At 42.9% G+C, this 26044-nt stretch overlaps 1 protein-coding gene across 1 annotated transcript in view; it reads right to left on the bottom strand.

Moving 5' to 3' along the window:
- Nucleotides 1–16294, bottom strand: part of LOC135243220 (C-type mannose receptor 2-like) — a 79416-nt gene extending 63122 nt beyond the window's left edge. Inside the window, exon 1 of the mRNA XM_064314874.1 lies at nucleotides 14896–16294. Coding sequence (XP_064170944.1) covers nucleotides 14896–15013 — 118 coding nt within the window. The 5' untranslated portion in view covers nucleotides 15014–16294. The remainder of the gene's footprint in view (nucleotides 1–14895) is intronic.
- Between the last annotated feature and the right edge of the window lie 9750 nt (nucleotides 16295–26044).

Here is a 26044-nt window from a genome sequence, read left to right as displayed (position 1 = left end):
TAGAGGTGGAAATTGTACATACACAGCCTTGTGTTGGGCACCAAATTATTATTTGAAAAAATAGAAAACTAGCACTGAAGATTATAGCTAGGTAAAGACAATCCAGCTAATGGCGTTGGTCAACCAGCTTCAGGGCTAACGCTAGCTCACGACTGCGATGCTGCCTGATAGCCAAGGCTGTTAACCTGGTGTAGAACCTTTTCCTCTATAGGGTTTACAAACCATACCCTGTCAGATATGATCAGGTTAATTGTGAAAGAGTGACAGAGTGCTCTGAGCACACTTCACTGTGTTCTGCAGGCAAATCCCATTCATCCTGGCTCGTGCTGTGCCCTAGTGGTCTGTGCTCACAGTTCCTCCATCTCCCTTCCGCCCTGTTTTTCTCCCTTTTTTATATTATGGCGATCTGCTTCAGAGGCTGCCAAACTGCTCCCTGGCCTCTCTCTTGGGTTGATCTCTACACATGTCTATAACTGGGATGCTGTAAACATATTCTTGCTTTGGATCCACCCCAACTGCGTTACACACGTACGCCTATTACTGCCATACGCCACATAGGCTACCAGTGTAATCCACTCGCGGTACATTATTCAGAGCTAAATATTAAGAGGAAAGGAAGCCTGGCTGGCTCTATGATGAGCAGGGCTGGGTGCAGCTTGGCTCTATAGTGAGCAGGGCTGGGTGCAGCTTGGCTCTATAGTGAGCAGGGCTGGGTACAGCTTGGCTCTATAGTGAGCAGGGCTGGGTGCAGCTTGGCTCTATAGTGAGCAGGGCTGGGTGCAGCTTGGCTCTATAGTGAGCAGGGCTGGGTACAGCTTGGCTCTATAGTGAGCAGGGCTGGGTACATCTTGGCTCTATGGTGAGCAGGGCTGGGTACAGCTTGGCTCTATAGTGAGCAGGGCTGGGTACAGCTTGGCTCTATAGTGAGCAGGGCTGGGTACATCTTGGCTCTATGGTGAGCAGGGCTGGGTACAGCTTGGCTCTATAGTGAGCAGGGCTGGGTACAGCTTGGCTGGCTCTATAGTGAGCAGGGCTGGGTACAGCTTGGCTCTATAGTGAGCAGGGCTGGGTACAGCTTGGCTCTATGGTGAGCAGGGCTGGGTACAGCTTGGCTCTATGGTGAGCAGGGCTGGGTACAGCTTGGCTCTATGGTGAGCAGGGCTGGGTACGGCTTGGCTCTATGGTGAGCAGGGCTGGGTACGGCTTGGCTCTATGGTGAGCAGGGCTGGGTACGGCTTGGCTCTATGGTGAGCAGGGCTGGGTACGGCTTGGCTCTATGGTGAGCAGGGCTGGGTACGGCTTGGCTCTATGGTGAGCAGGGCTGGGTAACGGCTGGCTCTATAGTGAGCAGGGCTGGGTGCAGCTTGGCTCTATAGTGAGCAGGGCTGGGTACAGCGTGGCTCTATGGTGAGCAGGGCTGGGTACGGCTTGGCTCTATAGTGAGCAGGGCTGGGTGCAGCTTGGCTCTATAGTGAGCAGGGCTGGGAGATGTTCTACTCGGCAGCCCCACAGACACGCTGGCCCCCAGCCACAGACAGAGGGCTGCTGGAGGAACTTAACACCCTTCCCTCAACCAGCATGGCTCTGTCGACTGCATTCCTGATTTTCTTTCTCTGTTTTCCCTCTCTCCCATTCCTGCCTTTTCTTCCTCTTTTTTCCCTTTTAACCATTTTGCTTTTTCCTCTGTTTTCCCTGTCTCCCATCCTCATCCTTGGGTCTTTGCTTGTATTATCTCACCCTTCTGTGGCTCCTGAATATTCCCCTCCCTTAGAGGAATGTTTAAAGAGAGGGAGGGGTTGGGTAAGAGTGGAGATAGAGTATCAGAGTGAGAAAAAGGACAGACAGTCATAATTCTTATATCATTTTAAATCAGAATGAGAGAGAGAGAGCATAGCTGCAATCTGAAGTGACATAAAACAAACAAAAAAAACCTCAGATACACAAGATATTCCCATCAGGCGTGGGGTCTGAGAGCAGAAAAAAGGTCCTTCACATTCCTTCTGGCCCCTTTGAGGAAACAGGAAGTGGTAAGGTGGGAGATTACTGGCAATTCAGCTGCAGAAAAGCCTGGAACTTTCGGCCCCTGACCGAAAAGTGCCGACAGACACAAACGCGTCCCTGTGGCCTCTGGTCATGGAAAATAATTTATCTCTTCAGATGCAGTGAGGAAATAAGAGAAGTCTTTATTTCAGCAAGTCACTGGGAGTTACACCCGAGTCAGGTTAGACATGAGCAGCTTGATTCTCCTACATATCAGCAGCCTTAATAGGAAACTATCCGGCATCTTCTCCTTTGTTATAACGACCTCTTTGCAAATAATCTTTACCCAGCACCCATGCATGGGCTACGCATGGGTTTACCCAGCAGCTGTCACATAATTCTTATATTAATTTCTGGTCCCGACATATATTTTAAATCATCCAACGGCATAGAGAACACCGGTGTTTCCTGAACCTTCACCTTGTTCATGAAATTATCAATCTAATGTCCATCTTAGGCAGTCCATATTGCAAAATCATGGTCTGGTAATTGTTACAGTTCCCTTTCTTTCTAGAAGATGTCTTTTTGTAGCAGCAAGCAGTGGAGACCGGGGCACACCCGAACAGTTGGTTTTCGCTCATTTAAAATATATGCACGCATATTAGAGTACATATTTGTCACCCGCAAACAAGATACAAGTCTTTGCTATGACTACAGACCCTCAATACAGTTCAGACATTTCTTTCCATTACAGTTCAGCAGAAAGTAGCAGAAGTGCAATGTTACAACTTGCTCTGTAGTCGGGGCAGCTTGTAACAGCTCCGGGCCATGTAACAGCTCCAGGGCATGTAACAGCTCTGGGGAAGTTTTAACAGCTCCGGGCCATGTAACAGCTCCAGGGCATGTAACAGCTCTGGGGAAGTTGTAACAGCTCCAGGGCATGTAACAGCTCTGCGGCAAGTTGTAACAGCTCCAGGGCATGTAACAGCTCTGGGGCAAGTTGTAACAGTTTTGGGGAAGTTGTAACAGCTCCAGGGCATGTAACAGCTCTGGGGCATGTAACAGCATCTAAAAAAGAATTTTGCCCGGAATTCCAAGGTAGGTGAATCCAACATTTGTTAAATTTATATTTTTCATTTTTGATACTTGTAGTGTAGAAAATTGCCTATATTTTGTCTAACAATCCGCACATGACACCTGTTGTTAGTATGAGATGAATGTCTCCAAAGACATGGATAAGAGCAAGTGCTCCCCACTGACTATGATGGCCTATATAGGACAGAACAGGATGGCATGGTACAGATGGAATACATACCATCACAAGAAAAGTTATTGAGGATTTTGTATAAGCAGACCATGCTGTAACACAGCGTTACAAAGTGCCTCACGCTGTGCTCGTTGCTCTCCTGCGTGGCTCAGTTTCTGATTACTAGTGTCATGTGTTAAAACTCTCATAACACACATGACAGTGATTTAAATGACAGATCTGTCAGTGTCTGTGGCATACACACACCATTTATCAATGGAAAAACACCGCTGAAAAAAATGCATTGCAAGGTGCTAAAAAATACTTTTTTTTTTTGATAACTCTTGATGAAAAAATCTCCACTTTAGAGGTGAAGAACAGAATGACTGATCCACCCCCTCCCCCTCATGCTTCACAGAGGCTCCTCCCCTTTCTGCTTCACAGAGGCTCCTCCCCCTCATGCTTCACAGAGGCTCCCTCCCCTTTCTGCTTCACAGAGGCTCCCTCCCCTTTCTGCTTCACAGGGGCTCCTCCCCTTTCTGCTTCACAGAGGCTCCTCCCCCTCATGCTTCACAGAGGCTCCTCCCCCTCATGCTTCACAGAGGCTCCTCCCCTTTCTGCTTCACAGAGGCTCCCTCCCCCTCATGCTTCACAGAGGCTCCCTGTCTCTCTCTCCTCTCCTTTCCCTCTGTAATCCCGATTGTCTGTCTGTGACATCGGTTTCTGCTGCTAGCAGGTTTTCTCATTACTGAAATGTAGTTACACGTCCGCGGGCCAAGTAAGCCTACAGAGCTCTACACTGACTGGGCCGTGCAGTGCATAATCAGATGTAATTACCACCTACAAAGGAGCAAACTTCACTGTTGTACCCTGTGGTTGAGAGAGAGCAAGCTATATAAAGACCCGGGGACAGGCTCCAGAGGCATGTTTACTGTCAAAAATACTCATGTGTGAAGCAATGAAAAGAGACTCAAACGTTTGTTTTCTTGGCAGCAGTCCATCCTCTGCAAACTCCTTACTACACAGAAGAGGGCAGACATACTTAGGACAGCCATTTAAGAAGAGCGCAGAATTCTGGGAAAAGCATTGTTCATAATCATTTCCATTGCATCCTTCTCCTCTGATACGCGAGCAGAGCACGCTGGAGGAAATTTCAGAGCAGGAGTGGATGTTACAATATTATAACTGCAGAGTCTTCCTGTCCATCCTCCAGGTTACACTGAGTGACCATTTTTCCTCCTATCTCAGCTTTGACTCTAACTGACCAAGGCAGCTATAATCACTTCTGTCTGGATCCCACAGTATGAATGCAATAATGGTGATTCAATCTGCAGCTAGTCTAAGGACATGTAGGCTTACACATTCTTTACAAATGTTAATTCCATGTCAGCAAGATTCCAGACTTAAAACACATTAGTTTGGCATTGGAAAGTTTCTCTTACACAGATCAGGTCATTGTAAAATGGCTGAATGGTTGTGAGAGTATATACAGGTATGGCTGCACTAAAGGTTAGCGCATTAGCTGGGTGTCACTTTAAAATGGCTGGATGGTTGTGAGTGTATATACAGGTATGACTGCACTAAAGGTTAGTGCATTAGCTGGGTGCATAGCCAAGAAGTCTGACCAATCACCATGGCTAACTGCACGCCTCAAGTAACTGCTATACCACAAACACCTGCAGTAGTTTTAGATACCCAAAGGATAAACACGTGTACCAACATTTCTAAAGTACTACTTAACTACCAAACAAATTTCAGAGAGTGGCTGAAACAAAAAGTCCAGAGATGCAAATGAGACAGCTTCCATGTGTGGCTGCTTCTCTCTGAGTGGGCTGGGTTATCCCATGCGTGGCTGCTTCTCTCTGAGTGGGCTGGGTTATCCCATGCGTGGCTGCTTCTCCCTGAGTGGGCTGGGTTATCCATGCGTGGATGCTTCTCTCTGAGTGGGCTGGGTTATCCCATGCATGGCTGCTTCTCTCAGTGGGCTATGTTATCCATGCGTGGCTGTTTCTCTCTGAGTGGACTGGGTCTCTCTGAGTGGGCTATGTTATCCATGCGTGGCTGCTTCTCTCTGAGTGGGCTGGATTATCCCATGCGTGGCTGGGTATCTCTGAGTGGGCTGGGTTATCCCATGCGTGGCTGGGTATCTCTGAGTGGGCTGGGTTATCCCATGCGTGGCTTCTTTTCTCTGAGTGGACTGGGTCTCTCTGAGTGGGCTGGGTTATCCCATGCGTGGCTGCTTCTCTCTGAGTGGGCTGGGTCTCTCTGAATGGGCTGGGTTATCCCATGCGTGGGTGCTTCTCTCTGAGTGGACTGGGTCTCTCTGAGTGGGCTGGGTTATCCCATGCGTGGCTGGGTATCTCTGAGTGGGCTGGGTTATCCCATGCGTGGCTGCTTCTCTGGTGGACTGAGTCTCTTGATGGGCTGGTTATCCCATGCGTGGCTGCTTTTCTCTGCGTGGACTGGGTCTCTCTGAATGGGCTCGGTTATCCCATGCGTGGCTGCTTCTCTCTGAGTGGACTGGGTCTCTTTGAGTGGGCTGGGTTATCCCATGCGTGGCTGCTTCTCTCTGAGTGGACTGGGTCTCTCTGAATGGGCTCGGTTATCCCATGCGTGGCTGCTTCTCTCTGAGTGCACTCGGTGAGCCCCTCAAGGTGGGAGGAGCCTCATCTACATGTAAGTAGCTGTGTATTGGTTCTCCAATGCTGTTCATGATGCCTGCATGCAAACGTGTTTTGATGAATATTTATACAGGAGACTCATGTGAAAGCAGCCACTATACACCCACGCCTCGTATTTCAGTATTTTAAAGAAAAAACTGAACGCACAGAGTAGATACTTCGCTGTTGGGGGACTTTAAGCCTCCCGAGACTGAGCGAGCAGAGTTGGAAGTTTGGCCGAGCACATGGTTGCGTTTAACGATTTCTCATCTGCTCGTCCCCTCTGAGACGCTCCTGCCCTCACACCCCTGGCTGAGGCTCCAGCTCCACGAGTCAGCTGAGGACACACACCAAGCCTGAGCTCTGCCAGATATCAGAGCCACTCTTAAAACCCTGCTTTCTAAAAAAGAAAAAAACGGAAAAAAACTGCCAGCACTGCAAGTCCACCATGACACAGCAATCATTTGCAGAACAAACTGAACACAGCCTAATGGCTCGACTTCATACTAAGTCTGAGTCAAATGCTTTTTAATAGCATGGCTTCATCACTCTGAATCAAATGCTTTTTAATAACATGGCTTCATAACTGTGAAACAAACACTTTTTAATAGCATGGCTTCATAACTGTGAATCAAATGCTTTTTAAAAGCATGGCTTCAAAACTCTGAACCAAATGCTTTTTATTAGCATGGCTTCATAACTCTGAATCAAATGCTTTTTAATTGCATGGCTTCATAACTGTGAATCAAATGCTTTTTAATAGCATGGCTTCATAACTCTGAATCAAATGCTTTTTAATAACATGGCTTCATAACTGTGAAACAAACACTTTTTAATAGCATGGCTTCATAACTGTGAATCAAATGCTTTTTAATAGCATGGCTTCATAACTGTGAATCAAATGCTTTTTAATAGCATGGCTTCAAAACTCTGAATCAAATGCTTTTTAATTGCATGGCTTCATAACTGTGAATCAAATGCTTTTTAATAGCATGGCTTCATAACTGTGAATCAAATGCTTTTTAATAGCATGGCTTCAAAACTCTGAATCAAATGCTTTTTATTAGCATGGCTTCATAACTCTGAATCAAATGCTTTTTAATTGCATGGCTTCATAACTCTGAATCAAATGCTTTTTAATAGCATGGCTTCATAACTCTGAATCAAATGCTTTTTAATAGCATGGCTTCATAACTCTGAATCAAATGCAGTATAACAAAACTGCTCCATACTAAGTACTACCTGATTTGAATCCCGTTAAATTGAATGATTTCATATTAACTCAGAATTTAATGCAGTTTAATGACACCTTCATGCTGATCTGAATCTATTTAAAAGACATGGCTTCAACTCTGAAAGGAACTGTTCTGAATGGAAAAGAACAAGAACTCACTGACATTCTACTGTAGACCTGCACTCGGCAAAGAGAACAGGACTGGAGTCAGGAGTGAATTACTGAACACCATAGAGGGTAATAGCAGGAATGTCTATGGTAGAATGATTATTCAAACGTCGTTCAAATAACAAATAATCACGATTGTCTATTATAGCAGAATCCCATAGACCTTTCCATAGTGTCTTTTTACCACCCAGCTAGAAGGCCTGCAGAGGCCCACCATTGGCACAGCAGTCAGTCTGCACCCTACACAGCACTAGTCCACCAGCAAGTCAAGGTGAGGCAATCAAGGTGAGGATCAGTTGTGAGGAAAAAGCAGAAATAGTTGGTGAATGGCCCCGCTGCAAGAGATCCATGGCAATTTGCTAAACGCTGTATGGCCTATAGATGTTTGAATTGGCAGTCTGATAGGCCCTTTCAATGTAAATATTTAGATGACAGTAAATATGACTAATCTTGAGTACTTCAGAAACTCAGCCACAGACTGAAATGTTGGTCTTGACTGACTGGGAACAAAACCAAAATCTTTGACCCACCAAAATAAAATTGCATAGCAACCGGTGTTTTTAAGTTGTAAGCAAGCTGTTGGTTTGACCCCAAACTGAACTTGCTATAAATTTCTACACCGAATTTCTGATTAGTGGGTGGGTTGAAAATGTGCTTAATTTGGCCCAAGAGTTTCAGCAAGTTTCAGACAGCCCAAGTCCCAGCTGGCCTTGGGGAAAAACACGAGAAACCCTCAAACAGCTCGGACCCGCTTCCCCTGCCAGAGAGAGAGAAAGCGGCTTAATTTTGCAGCCAAAAGCACCGGGCACCCAAAGCCAGAATACACCGGAACTTTCCAGAACCTGCTCTTTTGACACGGTGCTGCTGGAGAGACATGAGACGTGAGACTACAGAGGAGAGAGGGAGGGAAAGAGGGGAGGTGACTAGAGAGGAGAGAGGGAGAGAAAGAGGGGAGGTGACTAGAGAGGAGAGAGGGAGAGAAAGAGGGGAGGTGACGAGAGGAGAGAGGGAGAGAAAGAGGGGAGGTGACTAGAGAGGAGAGAGGGAGAGAAAGAGGGGAGGTGACGAAAGGAGAGAGGGAGAGAAAGTGGGGAGGTGACTAGAGAGAAGCGGAGGGCAGGAATGGCGGTTGGGGGTGGGGAGTGGGGGGGGGAGGCGGTTGGGGGTGGGGAGTGGGGGGGGGAGGTGGTTGGGGGTGGGGAGTGGGGGGGTAGGCGGTTGGGGGTGGGGAGTGGGGGGGGTAGGCTTCAGGCATGGGGCAGGTCTCAGGATCTCAGGACCCACGCACAGCGACGGGGACACTTGATTTTCACAGATGTTTCAGAAAGGCCAGTTGGGTTAAACTAAAGGCCTGTGTCCGATGTAATGGCAACCAGCCAAGAGCCCAGGAACTTCCGTCAGCACTGCGCTTGTTTCCCCAACCTGTACCATACGCTGTGCTGCCACAGGGCACCTGTGCGGAGGGGTCAGCACTCCTCCCAGTCTCCACTCCTCTCCCTACTGGCTCCCAGTGAGCTGCCCACCTCCGTCAGGACAGCACAGTCCCTCCCTACTTTAAGGCATAACCTGAAGCACAGTCCCTCCCCACCTCCTGCCATAACCTGAAGCACAGTCCAGCCTCCTGCCATAACCTGAAGCACAGTCCCACCTCACCTCGTGCCATAACCTGAAGCACAGTCCCTCCCCACCTCCTGCCATAACCTGAAGCACAGTCCAGCCTCCTGCCATAACCTGAAGCACAGTCCAGCCTCCTGCCATAACCTGAAGCACAGTCCCTCCCCACCTCCTGCCATAACCTGAAGCACAGTCCCACCTCCTGCCATAACCTGAAGCACAGTCCAGCCTCCTGCCATCACCTGAAGCACAGTCCCTCCCCGCCTCCTGCCATAACCTGAAACACTGTCCCTCCTCCTGCCATAACCTGAAGCACAGTCCCTCCTCCTGCCATAACCTGAAACACTGTCCCTCCTCCTGCCATAACCTGAAGCACAGTCCCTCCCCGCCTCCTGCCATAACCTGAAGCACAGTCCAGCCTCCTGCCATAACCTGAAGCACAGTCCCTCCTCCTGCCATAACCTGAAGCACAGTCCCTCCTCCTGCCATAACCTGAAGCACAGTCCCTCCTCCTGCCATAACCTGAAGCACAGTCCCTCCTCCTGCCATAACCTGAAGACCCATCTCTTCAGACTGTATCTGGATTATCACTACTCTGCAGGACACTCCCAATCTAGAATCACTCCTATCACTTGAATCCTTTTAATTTGTAGTGTCCCTGAGCAAGACACCTAACCCCTAACTGCTCTGGTGAATGCGAGGCATCAATTGTAAAGCGCTTTGGATAAAAGCGCTATATAAATGCAGTCCATTTACCATTTACCATAATTTGTTCCTGTAGCACTTTCATGTTACATGTACCTCCATCCAGCACTTATTTTGCACTGATCTTCATGATGTTGTAGCCTGTTGTCATGCCTCATAGTTTGACATAACATCACTTTCTGACTTAGCCTATGCTTACTGTGTGAAATGGACTAAATGTGTTCAACTGTTACATCATGAGTATTATACCTTATCGGACCTGTGTTTTGTAGTTGTCCAATGACTTTCGGTAAGCACTTATTGTACGTCGCTTTGGATAAAAGCGTCTGCCAAATAAATGTAATGTAATGTAATGCAATGTTATGTACAATACTTCAATAACTCTAAATCAGGTTCTACATCAACATTATATCTGAGGAGTTTTCATGTATATATATATATAACCAGATTATTCTCCATAATTGTTATTCTCCATGGCACATTCAATCTAAAAAAGTATGGCCATGGTATAAAAACAGATATAAATGTTTCCCATTGTAAATAAACAATGTAATGTTAATTTGTTTATACGTACAGCCTCTGGAAATTGTACAAGCTGTTTTTGGAGTGGCATTATTTTCTGACTATAGACCACAAACCCACAAATGCCCCTGCACCAGTCACTGCACAATCTTCTGTATATATCTCAAATATCCTTCATTGCGCTCAAAACCTGTTTGGACCAGTTTAAAACATAAATTAAATCTGAAATAATATTTTAACCCTTGTGTTCCGTTTACTTATTACTCCTCACCTATGAAACTGTGATGACATTATTGTGATTTTAAAGCAATACAGAACTAAAAGTGGTGAAAAAATACTTAATATATATTATCTTTGTCACAATTCCAAACAATAATAACAATATATATGCTAATGGTTGTCATTTACCTCTGCAAGATTACATTTAAGAATGAAAATGTAATTCATTTTAAGATAAAGATGTGATTCATATAAAAAAAATCCACCATAATGACGGCATGTGGGCATAAATCATGTTAGTCTGAATTTTTTATCTGTGAATTAAATTGAAACAAGGGTCTCATGCAGTATATTACTGGTGTTTATTGTTTTGAATATATATCTAACAGAATTCCATATTATACATTTTCACAGGAATTGTGACCATGTTTTATCTCTCTTCTGGGCCCTCTACCATCTCTCAGAGGGGCCTTCACAGCTGTGTCAGGCTCTGGGATTCAGTTCTCTTAGTGGGGCCTTCACAGCTGTGTCAGGCTCTGGGATTCAGTTCTCTCAGAGGGGCCTTCACAGCTGTGTCAGGCTCTGGGATTCAGTTCTCTCAGAGGGGCCTTCACAGCTGTGTCAGGCTCTGGGATTCAGTTCTCTCAGAGGGGCCTTCACAGCTGTGCCAGGCTCTGGGATTCAGTTCTCTTAGTGGGGCCTTCACAGCTGTGTCAGGCTCTGGGATTCAGTTCTCTCAGAGGGGCCTTCACAGCTGTGTCAGGCTCTGGGATTCAGTTCTCTTAGTGGGGCCTTCACAGCTGTGCCAGGCTCTGGGATTCAGTTCTCTCAGAGGGGCCTTCACAGCTGTGCCAGGCTCTGGGATTCAGTTCTCTCAGAGGGGCCTTCACAGCTGTGCCAGGCTCTGGGATTCAGTTCTCTCAGAGGGGCCTTCACAGCTGTGTCAGGCTCTGGGACAGCTCTACCACAACGGTCACAAATCCAGTTTGGTTACACTCTCAGAAAAAAAGGGTTCTTTGGCTCAGAAGCTTTGTTGGTAGGTGCACTTTAAAAAAACGTCCATAAATTTTACAGTAAAAGTCGATAAAATAGTGAAGATACGCAATCGCAAACAGCTGAAAGTAAATTATTGTATTAATTACAGTGAAACACCATAATGCATTTAACATTAGTTAGATACACAGCCAGCTACCGTATGTTTAACATATTGTTACCATTGGGATGGCAGGTATGTCATCCCTCCAAGTTACACCTTGGTGGGGCAGCATGCCCCATAACTATACAGCATTTTATATATATACGGCACTTTTCAGGGTTCCCTACAGAAATAACCTCAATCACCAGACTCTCAGCCCTTAAAAACATTAATTTCTGTACCTTCTGACCCAATTTAAACAGACAAAATTTACAAACAACTTCACACGTCCACACAATAAGCCCCCAAACTTAGGGGATTTTGTGTTGTTTTCTTCTTTTTCCTGCCTGATTACATCATCACAAATGCTCCAGGCCCACAAATAATGTCTCCCCATTGGACATTTAGGTACATCAGTCAATAAAAATATTGGATGCACAACCACAATGACATATATAAAAGTCCACTCTTTTAAAACAGCAAAACTTTGAAGTTCCTGTATCTCCTTCGCTAGTAGCTCACCGGGTAGCGCGTCTACCGACAACACTTTTGGATGTGTGACAGGCCGGGTTCAAATTCCCCCTCAGACTCAGACTAAAAACCTCTCACTCATTACACTGCCTTGCTGGGTAACCCAAAATAAAACATTTAAACTATTGCTTTTGCATCTGCATAATTGTTGCGGGAAACTCATTTATATTTCTGTATTTATACAACTACAAATAATATACACCTGCACTTTACATAGTTCCACATCTGACCAAGTTTAACGTTTGCTACTTTGCTAACAATACGACAGACCGAGTGTATAGCCTTAGTACAGACGGCTGTGAAATTAAACTCTAAAATCAGCGTTGCACTTTGGGCCGGAAGATAACGTTACCAGTCGTAGAGAAACGGGAGAAAGATAATGACTTCTTCATGGCATGTATAATGATTTTCTTAAAAAGAGACTGTCAAGTGCACTGCTCTGCCGTTTCTACTGTTCAATATTTTTGAACTAGGCATGGCTATACACTGCAATGCCACGTTTCTAAATTTCAACGTTAACTAGCCCTATATATCCCCTACCGACATACAAACACTTTGTAGGTCCGTTGTGTACAATAGCCTGTTCCATTTAAAAATATGAAATACACTTTCCTTTACTTGCCCTTCATGGTAAAGGAAAAATGACTGAATCCATGCCTATGTGCTTCTTTCAGCTAGAATGTGTGTTTGCATGCATGTATGTGTATGCATGTCTCTCAGCCTACATTCATATGAATTACTAATATCACTAACTCATAACAAACACAGTGCAAAAGTAATTGGTATCTGATGAAAAACATGTTGTCAATGTACAAAAATGCCAAGTTACTCACACATATAAAGCACTGTCATTCATTCAAATCTAGGCCTGCCATTAAAGGTATTGATATCAAAATTGCACCAAGTTACATGAAACAATATTGGCTATCATAGCTCACACAAATTAAACAAGCTGTATTCCAAAGCAATGCAACCCAATGTTTCCTAAATTGTTTCAACTAACTTGGCCCTGTGTTTTTAATCTTACCATCTGAAGACAATTTCGTCAGTCAAACTGTGTGTCATGTCAAAGTGTCTAATTACATAAATTGCTTCATGCAAGGCATTTAAATGAATGTATGAAACTGCTGGTCAACACATAAAGAAAAGACATTCCTCCAGAAAGGATGTGTTTATACTTTGTTGTCAAGTTCATTTTACAAAAAGTTTGAAGTCTTTGTATATTTACAACTTAAAATAAATACTGATTGTAAAATACATACTGTACATACATACACACACACATACATTATATGCAATACTTAATTATCCACAAGGCGACATTTCCCTAGCAGCATGTAACATTGACATTCATAAACAGACATTTATACCAAGAAACATACAATCATTCAGACTACAGAAAGAGGCTGGGGGAGGCTGGGGGTTGGGGGGCAGGGTGAATACATACATACAGATAAAATTTTGACATAATGAGGCCTATCCACAATCCATTAATTTACTGTATGCTTGTATACACACAGGGCCAAGTTACTTGAAACAATTTAGGAAACATTGGGTAGCATTGCTTTGGAATACAGCTTGTTTAATTTGTGTGAGCAAAGATAGCCATTACTGTTTCATGTAACTTGGTGCAATTTTGATATGAATACTTTTAATGACAGGCCTAGATTTGAATGAATGACTAATAGACAGTACTTTGTATGTGTGAATAACTTGCTATTTTTTGTACGTTTAAAATATGTTTTTCATCAGATTACTTACAGTAAAGCTCTGGCAACCCAGTTTATAGTTGTAAAATTTATTAATTTTTTGGGACAGTGTGTGAAAAATATGAAACCTCCCAGATCAAACCATTTTGCCCCACGAAGAACCCTTAAACTAGATAGCAGATATGATACATATGTGTGTTGCTGGTCTTGGTGCAGAGAAGTGGTGAACTGTGTAACCCAATCTTGGGTTTGACCCCGTTGTCACTTCGGTCAGAGGTCCCCAAAGATCTCAGTATTTCATCACTCACTCCGAACGGCAGGTCTCTTCAGTCCAGGCAACAATTCACCAGATTACCCTCCTTAAATTCATCTCAAAGGAACCCATAGCAACGCTCACAGCAAACTAAGATTCCGTTCCTTGTCAGTACTAATGCTCTGCACACCCCAAAACGAGAGTAAGGTGTTAATTTGCCAAATTCACCACATCATCCCAAACTGATTAAAACCCAGGACACAGGAATATGCACTTCCACATTAAATAATTCCTGTGTATTATTTATTATAGCGGGCTACTGCTCAGTTGCTATATCAACACTCATCAAGCAAAACATGTAAATACCTAAAGTTGTTCACATTACCGAATAAGTACTGTATGAAACAGCAGGGTAGAAATAAAACAAATCAGGGGATACAAGAAATACAAAACTGATGCGCACCCGACAGGACCTCAGCTCTGCACTGATGTCACGTCCTTTTACAGAATGCCAAATGGCGCTCAATGCAACACGTATGCAACTTCTACGGTGAGAGGCTATTAGACGCGCTAACCCTGGACCGGGAGAAGATCATTGCACTTCAAAAGGGGAAAACGTTACAATGCTTCTAAACACGGGAAGGGCTTTGTACAACCGCCTTTTCGCCCAAACACACAGGACACACGCACACACACACAAGTTTACTACTCCACATCTGGTTCCACTCAGTTTTTGGACTTTCGTGGCATTCCAGCTCATGTGTTCATGCAGATCCAAAATCTACTAAAAAAAATCAACGCTCAAGAAAAGCATTAGTAACTTTAACACACTTAAACTCCAACCGTCGTGACGGCTTTTCTGTGTGTCAACTCTTGAGAAAGGAGCACGTTATTCAAAGTCCCAACAGTTTTTTCTTACCTGATACGGTTGTCAGTAGTTCCAAACTTAAGATAAATACATATAAAGTGCATCGGTAAAAGTTTAAGTATCCTGTCCATGTTTCCCCCGACAGACTGTAACGATAGCCACGTTTCATATCCACAGCTTGTTTTAGTTAGTGAGTAACGAACGAAATGCTTTTCGTTCAGAGTGGATGGATAAAGTGCAGATAGAGAGCGAGGCAGAGCGGACTGCGTGGATGGTGGATCGCGTCTGTAAAGGAGGCTGATATGAGTGAGAGATGCAGACGCTGCGTCATCATCATACGAGTGCCCGAGTTTGAACGACTTCCCTAGCAGTAAATTTGCAACCAATTTTACGCACCAACACACCAAAACAACAATATAAAAGAAACAGAATTTCTCGCGCAAAAAACCTGAAGTGTTTCTTAAGAATACTAAATGCGTACGATAAAGCATATTAGAAACAAGTGATGTCACAATGATGGGAATATTGTAGTCACACCGAATTGAAGTCAATTACTATATTATTTAATAGATTGAATAATCAATATTATTATAAAGATTTTGACGTATATAATACAGGGGAATCTTCTAAAAAATTAAACAAGATACAGAACAAAGGACATTATTGGGCCTCATTCGCGAAATGTGTACGATCACGATTGTAAACCGTGTGTAAGATAGTATCTTATTCTTTTTCTTTCTTGTCTTATTTGTTCACGGCCGTTATTTAATGCTAATCACATGAACGGGATTGCACATAAAACTTTTAAATAGGCAGTTTTCATCATCCCATACACCTGGGATATGCACAAACACGAAGGTCAGCACGTGCCATGAATCCCATATTGTTTTTTTTTTTTTTTTTGTGGGAACATTTTTAAGAACAAAAGTAAGAATAATTTAAGAAATGTTTTGTGAATGAAGCCCAATGTCGTTTTGGGCAAATAAAATATTCTTCAGTTTATTCAACAAGTTAATGTTATTTGTTTTCACTTTTTAGAGAATGCAGTGTCCCCCAATAAAAAAGGGATTTTAAGATACATTTTTTACCTGACCCTCTTAAATACAATGCAAATGTGAACATGGGACTTTTATTCTTTGTGGTATGCATAGCTATTTTTGCCATAGAATTCCTTAAAAGGGCAAATAAACCCTCTAAATATGTAGATTAAGAAACATTTAAGAAACATTAACAGCTTGTTGCATTTCTGAGATTGAAATTGTGGTTGGAGCGAAAACCAGCATCCACAAAAGGGCCCCAGGACCAAACACTGCTGCAGTGTTACATGTGCTAACGTCTCCTTTTTTCAATCCAAAATCAAATCTTCATATGAAGGCTTGGCAAACTCTTGAGAAGGGAAGAAAATGTGGGAAACAATTTGCCAAGCTTTCATATGGAGTTTTGATTTTGGATATCTTTTTTATAAAAACATAAGCCTTTTTTACTTATGATGGGAGTCCCCTGGATGCCTTTGAGCCTGGATGGGGGTCCTTGGATCAGGAAAGGTTGAAAACCCCTGCTTTGAGGGACATCCAACCCCTATGGATGTCCCTCAAAGCTCCATCATTAGATTCCTCCTATTTTCCTCTTTACCCAATCTCTTGGGTCTCTCCCCGCCCTCCTATGGTTCCTCACACCTCTTCTATGCTGATGATACTCAGCTTTCCCTACCCTTTTCTCCTTTCCACACACTGGGCACATTACAAAGCTCAGCTGGCCTAAATGGCATCTTCTGCCGGGTGGCAGACTGTCACCTGAAGCTCAACCTGGCTAAAACGGAAATACTTTTTACTCCCTGGAAGTCAGGACACTACTAATTAGCAACAGAGATATCTAGCAATGAGATCTCTAGAATGAGGTGTGCTTTGATAGTGTTGGAGTGAAAACCTACAGGATGGTAGATTTCTAGCTGTTGAATGAGGTGCTTTATTAGAGATTGTGTGAAAACCTACAGGATGGTAGATTAAGGTTGGAAACCACTGTCCAAGATATTCAACTTTGATCCTCCCATACAGGGGCAGTGAGTTGGCCATGCAGATAGTTCCATTGCAACGTCCACTGAATCAATCTCTTCCTCATCATCTACACTATATATAGCTCTTAATCCAGGTCCTGGTAATATGACCCCTGGTCTATTGTAATTGTTGCTGGTCTCCCTGCCTGGGCCGAAAATCCCCTGCAGCTAATACAGAATGCAGATTTGTCTACAGTCTTCCCAAGCATGCTCGTATCACACATCTCCCCATCTCATTGGCTGCCTGTAACTGCTCACAAGTTTAAAACCTTGGTACTAGCATACAAGATAGCGAGTGTAACAGCTCCACCACACCTCCAGTCAATCCTCAGACAGCACAATTGTCTGCTTCAGATGAACTCTGTAAACTGAAGACCCACCTCTTTAGAATGCTTCTTGGTTCACCTCCCATGCCCAACCATAATATTCCTATATTATGTACTAGTTCAGGTTATGATATTTTTTAATGGTTTTTGGTTTTAATTTTTTGTGATGTTATGGATGTAATCTGTGTGAGTTCAGGGTTCAGGGTATATTGGTTCTTGTTTAGCTTAGTTAATTAGCATTACTGCTTCAGTGATATTAAATGTGTATGACTCTCTGGTCTGGGAGTGCTGTTAGCCTGGTCTGGCACTATTACCCATATAAATCAGGTGATCACACGTATTTTCTTCTACATTGAAAGTTACTCTGGATCAAATATGTATTTGTTTTGGATTCAAATACTTTTCTACACATTACTGATCTTGTCTGGCGTATTGGAACCAATGAAATACTCTCAAAAAGTATAAACCCCCGCCTTCTGGTCATATTGGCAGGCTCAATTACACCAGGCAAGATCAATAGAGCACAGAAAAGCATTTGAATCCAAAACAAATACGTATTTGACCTAGGTTTGCTCTGGATAAATGTGTCTGCTAAACCACTGTAATGCAATTTAATGCAAAAGAGAATTGAGTTCTCATTTGACCTTCCTGGTTAAATAAAGGTAAAATAAAAGAAGAAATATTTAGCACAATCATCATACAATCCCCCTTTTCATAGTTAGTCAAACTGGACATTTTCAGGGTAGATGGACACCAGACTGCCTATTGGTAGTGGTTTGGCTTCAGTTCATAAGTAGAGCTGAGTAGTTTACATTTCTTTAAATTGCAGGAAGCCAGAGTTTAACTTCCTGTTTCTGAACATGTAATCCAAAGCCAGCGAACCAGCCAGGAAGTGCTGAGTGGTGTCTTTTTGGTCTGGGCAGACAAATGCCCTTTGGAAAGCCTAAGGATTGACTTCTGTGAAATTGAGTACAGACCTTTGTTTTTTTCCTTCCTCAAGATCACTTGAACGCTTTCCCTGCTGTCATTTATTTGAAATAAATACCTCACATAGGGATTTCGTTTTTGAAATAAATACCTTACTTACACAGGGATTTCTTTTGGTCCTTCGGTTGCAAGTTTCATTGGGTTTGTAAGCTAAGCTTTCTATGTAAGAGAAATTAGCAGTTTCCAGATGAAGGAGCGTAACTGCGTGAGATTTCCTGTTCCAGCTAGCAGAGCCAGCACACATTTTATCTGAATGCAGTATTCAGATGCAAGTACTCCACATGATGCACTATGTGCTTTTACCTTTCAACATGTAGATGAGTGGCTTCCCATAAAAACTGAGCCCAAACTCTGGAGCACTTGAGGACGGGAGAGAGATGCTGAGTTCTGAACCAGCCTGAGATCCTAAACCCAGATCTCAAACCTAGTCAGAAGTGGGACTCATTACTTTTTTCTGACATCAAAACGAGGGTCATTCAATGTAAAGTGTAAAGCAGTGAATTGGTTACAAAAGATGGTAAATGGAACATGCTTCCTTCGAACAAAACAAAATGAAATAAAATAAGATAAGATAAAATAAAATAAAACAAAGGCTGGATTGGAAAAGAGAAGCTCTGAGCTGTCCATACATGATCATTGACTTCAGGTTCTGTATGTTCCTTTGTTCCCATAGGGAAACATGGATGTGGACACAGCATCCTTTTGGGGTCTCCTCTCTACACTTCTGTAGCCTGCATGCAGGCACCATACATGAAGAAAACCAGCTGGAGATGTTACCCGAGTCTGCAGAGTTGCAAGCTCCATTAAAGTTGATGTTCAAGGGCATAGCAAACCCCAAAGCCCTCACTGAAAACTTGATCTCAGGTAAACAGTAAGGTCAAGGGGGAGGATCTAGGGGTGTAGCACAAAAATGTCCCAAAATCTATACCCTGAACCTCCCCATCCCCATTGCCCCCAAGTGAAAGAAAATTTTTTTCTGATAGCAGCCATTTTTACAGCTACATAGCAAAATGTTCCACCCCCTGGACCAACAAGCAGTGACTAAATAATCCTTGTCCATGAGCAGCCATTGAAGCTGTACTCTGTACTCCGTTCACAGATCAGTAAAAATGCTCAGCACTGGACAAGAGAAACAAACTTAACCACATGCAACATGCCTGTACAAACTTAACCATATACAACATGCCTGTATAAACTTAACCACATACAACATGCCTGTATAAACTTAACCACATGCAACATGCCTGTATAAACTTAACCACATACAACATGCCTGTATAAACTTAACCACATGCAACATGCCTGTATAAACTTAACCACATACATAACTGGAGATGATGCCCTACACATGTGTGACAGAAGTGCCTGTGGACATTTAAAGTAGGAAGCATAAAATGTTACACTAATTATTGCACTAATCACAGTATTATCTTTTTAGTGTGTCAGTCATGCATATACTATGTGAAAAGATCATTTTTGTCTGTTCTATCATGTCTGTCTTTCCCTATCGCCCCTTAATTGGTTGGGCCATCCTTTACTGTGCTCTCTTTTTGTTTTTGGTGCTGAGGGAACATGGAGTAGCCTAACTGATGATCAGGACTGTGCGATTACTTTGCTGGTGAACTGATTTTCTGATTAATAAGAGGGCAATCTGAGGCCACGTTTAAATTTAGCAAAGCTGATCAATGTTACCACATCAGATTTTAACGAGGTTGATGAAGCAGTTCCCCACTGCAAATCAATACTGCCGTTATCATTATTATTGTCACTGTTATTGTTGTATCAATGGCCATCAATGACCTACTCCTGCTCCTTAAACACACTCGCATAGGCACGCATGCACAACACACACACACCTAGATCATCCAACTAGATCATAGACCCACACGCATATATAAAAAGACAAGCCTCACTGCCAAAATACCTCTATTGTACTATTCAACACTATACACACCTCCTTTTCAGTTATTTGTTTTTCTTTGCAAAAGAGCAGGAAGTAATGTATATTAATTTTTCTTTCTTCTCTCAGTTGTTATGTGTTTTTAATGTTTCATCTTGATTTTTTTGTTCACTCTGTTGTTTTTCACTCTTAAATAAAAAATAATTTTGGATGAAAACTATTTTTCAGTGTAACATCTGAAAAATACAGAAGAGTACATCTGTCTGTCCAAAATGTGGGGAAAAAATGCTACAATATTTGTGCTTTTTCCATGCAGGAGGATCACACATTTGACTTTATTTTTTTGTAATTAACAGCCACGGTTAAATGGATGAAAGTGCTCATGAAACAAAGAGACACAGCAGCTAGTACCTGTGTGGTCAATGGTTCAGCAATAACATCTTTGCATGTCTTTAATTATTTTCCCATATTATGGGTTTAAACACGCTGTGAAGCTTAGCTCTCGACTGCATGAGGTCCCAAGTCACAGGTCTGTGGTGCCACTTCTAATTCTGTGCTTTTCCTGTGGTGGTCTTGCAAAAGCTTTCTGTAATGATATATTGTAGTCCATCTTAATGCACTCTCATTGCAACTTCGCTTTGTTTCTGTTGGTATTGTCGCTACTCTGTCTATCTTTAGCCTCACAGCGTGGCCTGCTTTTAAAACTTTTCCCTTTTTCTGTGGTTATCAAACACACTGCTATACCCCCACCCCCACTGTGCTAGAATCTAGCTGATGTTATTGGCAGATAAATAGGGGCTCGGTGGAAAATGTGCGGCTTTGCTCCAAGGACACATTTCACATTCAGCTCTATAGCACTTCATCCCTGCGCACAGAGCTGAAACAAAAAACTTATGCTCGTATTTTTCACTTTTGATTTAAAAAATATAATAGCCCTGAACAACTGTGTACCATTGCAGATGCTATTCCACGGACAAACACAGTACAGACATACGGTAACAGACTATGACCTGTACATTCTGCATCCCACATGTGGAGACTGACCCAGATGGATCTGGTCTGTGGCCCTCCGGGGCTTCTATGAGACCTATGTGGAACAGCATTGATCTCTGAAACGCTTCCCGAGGCCGTGCTGACATGCAGACACACGTTTCAGACAGCGAACTTGCAGGCCCCTCCTCCAGCTACCTCCAGCTTTTCATTCCACCAGCCATTGAGAGACAACATCTAAACTGCATGCTACTGGTGTAGCACGGCATCATTGATAAAATCACTGCAATGGTGCCAAGTTTGCTAACGCTACTGCATTTTCTGCTGGCTGAGTAAACTGATGTTGGGAAATTTATACGATTATAGTGCACTATTAATATGGCTGTGTTTGGTATCATGCACTCCACCAGCCAGGACTCATTGGGTCATCCTTGCTGTCCGGAGGTAGTCACAATACACAACCTTGTTGACCTTACTCCCAAAATGCACTGCACAGTCAAGCCATTCCACTTTGCATGGGCTGTTTTAAATAATCATAATAATCATGCTAATCAAAATATAACCGATTGCTTTCTGCACTTTATAACTTTCTTAAAAACTCAGATATTCACATGTATGTAATATATTCTATACCACTCAAAAGAATAAAGACAGAAAGCCCCTGTGACTTCTCTGAGAATATACTTTCAAAAATCATTGGACTGCATAAAAGTTCCCCACATTTTCTCATTCTGTCATTTCAAATTCCTTCATGTAAAAGTGAAAGGACCCTAGCCATGATATCATAAAAGTAAAGTTATGGAGATCTCAACCTCACTGCTGCAGTTCCTGAGCACCCCAGGAGACTGCCAGTATGAACACTGCCAGCTTCTTTCGGAAAAAAGGAAAAACAAACCAAAATGGCTGCCAATTTTTTCCCCATTCCCATAATTCAATGCAAATTCACTGAAAAACCAGGCAGATCTACTTTGGAATATGGCTCTTAATCACTGTTCTTATAATCCTTTCTCTCTCTCTCTCTCTTTCTCACTCACTCACTCACTCACACACACACACACAACACACACACAGCAGCAGTAAGATTTGCATGCACTGAAACTAAGGGACCTAGCCAAAATGGCAAATGCATGGCTTTTTTTGGGGCAATATTAAAAATATAAATTTTACAAAGCATTTAAACTTTTTTATTTTTCATTCTTGTGGCCGTCTGGGGGCCCTCTGCTCCTCTGGGCCCTGTTTAATTTGAAACTGCCACAGCACACCCCTGCCTGATACCTGAGGCCATGGGATTTTTAGCCCGTCTTTCAGTCCTCCAGCAGCTAGATGGCAATACAGCCTCCACGAAGACCCCTTATTTGGAGATCATTAAATATAACTTCATTCTAGTTTCCCTGTCAACACCCCTCTCAGTTCGCCTAACCTGCTGTGTTTGGATTGTGGGAAGAGACCGAATTACCCAGCAGAAACCCACACAGACACAGGGAGAACATGCAGAATCCAGAGTACTATAGAAATTAAATGAATCATTCTAAGGCGAAGGCCAACATTAAATGTTCTTTTTTGGGGTTGGAGTTCCTGCTTATAATCTCATCATTGATGTTCCTAACTGTAAACACCTAACTGTAAACATTTCCAGATTGATCAGAACTTTTGTTAGTGAGATTTCATGTTGTTTGTTACTTGGACCTGCATTCTTAATAGATTCTTGCAATGGTGTACTAAATCTTGCAGGTCTACAGCACTATGCTCACTCTGGTAAATTAGTAAATTCTATGTGAGGACCAACACATTATATAATGATTTTTTAGCTGGAACTCCTCTTTAATGGGATTTAAATACCTGTTTAAAATGATATTGTGGGATCATGGCATTCGCATAGAGATGACAGGCATGCAGTCCTACGAGAGGCATGACATCACTACATTGGAGTAATTTAATCACCTTTGTATCAACAATCAAATTTAGATAAATCCATCATGTCTCCTAGCCCTCCTGATGGGGCAGTTCAGGTGCCTTTTACCCATTTAAGGCCTGGGTTCAGTGGACCATTCAGCTAGTCTGGAAGCAAGCATTTATGAACAATTTGGAACAGCTTAAATTGCATTTGTTCAATGTTACCTGAATTGCAATTGAAATGAAACCAACAGACAAGGGCATTCAGGTACTAGTTTAAAGGCATCCCCCTGGGGAAAAGTTCTGTTCTGTTCTGTTCTGTTCCGTTCTGTTAGCATCAAACCTGATGTTTGTTTCTCTTAAGAACATGAACAATCCTTCCGCTGAATTAAAAATATATTTTGGTGCAAAGGCACCACTGGCATGTGGTTAGAAATGACAGCAGTTAAGACCCACTCTGCACACCTGGCTGCTCCTGACACACAGTCTTACGGGTACGGGGTGCGTAAATTAAGATTTTACACTACAAATTATGTTGTGTAGTCTTGATTGACAGTTTTCCTGGATTCACAACATCATGCTCTTCTCCTGGAAGCCTCAAGAAATAAACACAGTCTGGGGGTCTGGAAACATATCAAATGTATTCCGCTTATTAAATAATTACATAAACTGTGCCACTGTGAAATCATGGAGAAAACGCACAGTACGCGGCAGGCCCAATTTTCTTGTGAACTTCCAGACGTATTCCAGGAAAGCACCAATAGACTCCAGTTTAGATCAGAACGACTTTCAGACCCCTTTCATCACAAATGTGCTTTCAGTTCCAAAAAAAAAAAGAGAAAAAAAGAGTAAAATCCTGGCTTTCATGCACATGAATAGCAGCATCATGTTTTCACTGGTATAAAAATCGGGCTCCTGAAAGTTTAGTAAATGGCAGTCTGTCTGGCCACACACAGACAAACAGACAAACAGACACACACAAACACACACACACACACACACAGCAACAAACTTGAATTCACTGGTAGGCACATCTACTAACTGCATTTAACTGACAGACACTATACTCAAAAGAAGCCTGCAGTATGGATGTAAAACTTTCAATGCAGCCACAGAAACAGTTCTACAATTGAGCCATCCTGTGGACTAACCCAGTCATTACAATGCTGGATTTTCCTTCTACCAATTCTGTTTTAATTCCAAGTTAATTCTCAATGCCAGTTCATGAATTCATTAGTACATATGACTATATACAATGGCTTTAGAAAGCAGTCACCCCCACTTCACTAACAAAATAAATTCAACAATGTTTTGAAGCAAAAGTTTTTTTTCATAAATGAAACTTCAATTTCCCATTTCCAGAAATATTTTTGGGCAGCTTTTAACAGCTCTTGAGTCTTCTCAGGTATGTCTGCATAAGCTTTGCACATTCAGATTTCTAATTTCTCTGTGCAAATTTGCTCCACCTCTGCCAAGTCAGACAGAGAGCATTGGACAGATTTTCAAAAGGATTGTCTGGGCTTTGGCTGAGCCATTCTAGAAAATTGGCCTCCATTATAAGCCATGCCTTTGTAGATTTTGCTGTGTGCTTTGGGTCATTGTCCTGTTGCAACATGAATCCTGGGCCTAGACACAGATCTGTGACAGTCTGAGACAGTTTTTCTTCCAGTGTTCACCTCTGTTTGGCACCATCCTTCTTGCCCTTGAAGGCAACAAGCTTCCCTGTCTACCTCAATGAAAAGCAACCCCATAGTATAATGCTGCCACGCCATGCTTATAGATGGGGATGGTGTTACCTGGGTGATGGGCTGTTTGGTTTGTGCCAAACATTGCGCTTTGCTTTCAGGTTAAAGACACCTTTTAATCAAAATTCAAGATGACTGAACGTTCATGCCAAACTAAGTAATCGGCAAACAGGTACTGCTGAACGATTTTACATGAACATTCCATTTAGTTCGCCACTTCCATTCATGCACTTCTAATAAAAATGTATGCGACTAAACGGAAGGTCATTTTCGCAGTGGCTTCCGCGATATTAGAGGACTTCAACTGATAGTGGTCCTGACATGAAGTCCCTAATGAAGAGGTCTGCAGAATCGAGCGATATGCCCAGGAAGTCATCCCTCGATATGATTTTACTTCCTGCTCACATTTCAGGATGAAACAGGCAACCTCTGTTCTCTCGGCATCTTTCCTGTCAACAGTCATTTTTGTTCGCGGCACTCTACCTTTTCCGACTGTTAGGTAATGTTAGCTAACGTTTAAATAGCTAACGTTTAAAAGTTTAAATATGTTTGCGAATGTTAGCTGACGCTTGAACGCACCTCTAGTTCTCCTTATTTTGCCTGTGTCTGCCTTCCTGTGGACATAACACGCATAAGAGCAAGCGCCCAATAGTATTTCATGGCAATTCATAAATAATGCAACTTTGACTGTAAATTTAGCAATAAATATAAAATAAAAAAATATATTATATAAAAATAAATATTTGAATCTCTGTTGTTTAATTAGAATATTCAGATCATTTTTTTCGGTTCAAATGACAGCTCAAATGACAGGAAAAAATCAGTGTTTTTTTTGCCATTTTTCTCCCATTTTCTCCCCAATTCAGTTGTTATACCAATTCCGTGTGTATCACGGTCCTGGTCGATGCGCCATCCTCTGTCGGTCTGGGGAGGATGTACACTACCACATGCCTCCTCCGATACATGTGGAGTCGCTAGCCGCTTCTTTTCACCTGACAGTGAGGAGTTTCACTGGGAGAGCATAACGCGTGCGTAGGTTCACGCTATCTCCCCTCCCTGCTGAACAGGCGCCCCGACCAACCAATAGGAGTCGCGAATGCAACGATCAGGACTCACACCCTCACCGGCTTCCCACCCCCAATTGTGTTCGGAACGTCTGACCAAGCCAGAGGTACCGCTGCCGGGGATTGAACCTGGGTCTCTGCAGTGGTAGGCGAGTGCTTATACCTCTACACTATACCTTCTGCCACACTTTTAACCTATGGGGTCAAAAGAAACATATTTGAGTGAAACTCAGACCACAACA

Source organism: Anguilla rostrata, chromosome 17 (genome assembly GCF_018555375.3).
Source record: "Anguilla rostrata isolate EN2019 chromosome 17, ASM1855537v3, whole genome shotgun sequence".
NCBI lineage: Eukaryota > Metazoa > Chordata > Actinopteri > Anguilliformes > Anguillidae > Anguilla > Anguilla rostrata.
Note: the sequence above shows the minus strand (reverse complement) of the source record. Positions and strands in the feature narration are given on the sequence as shown.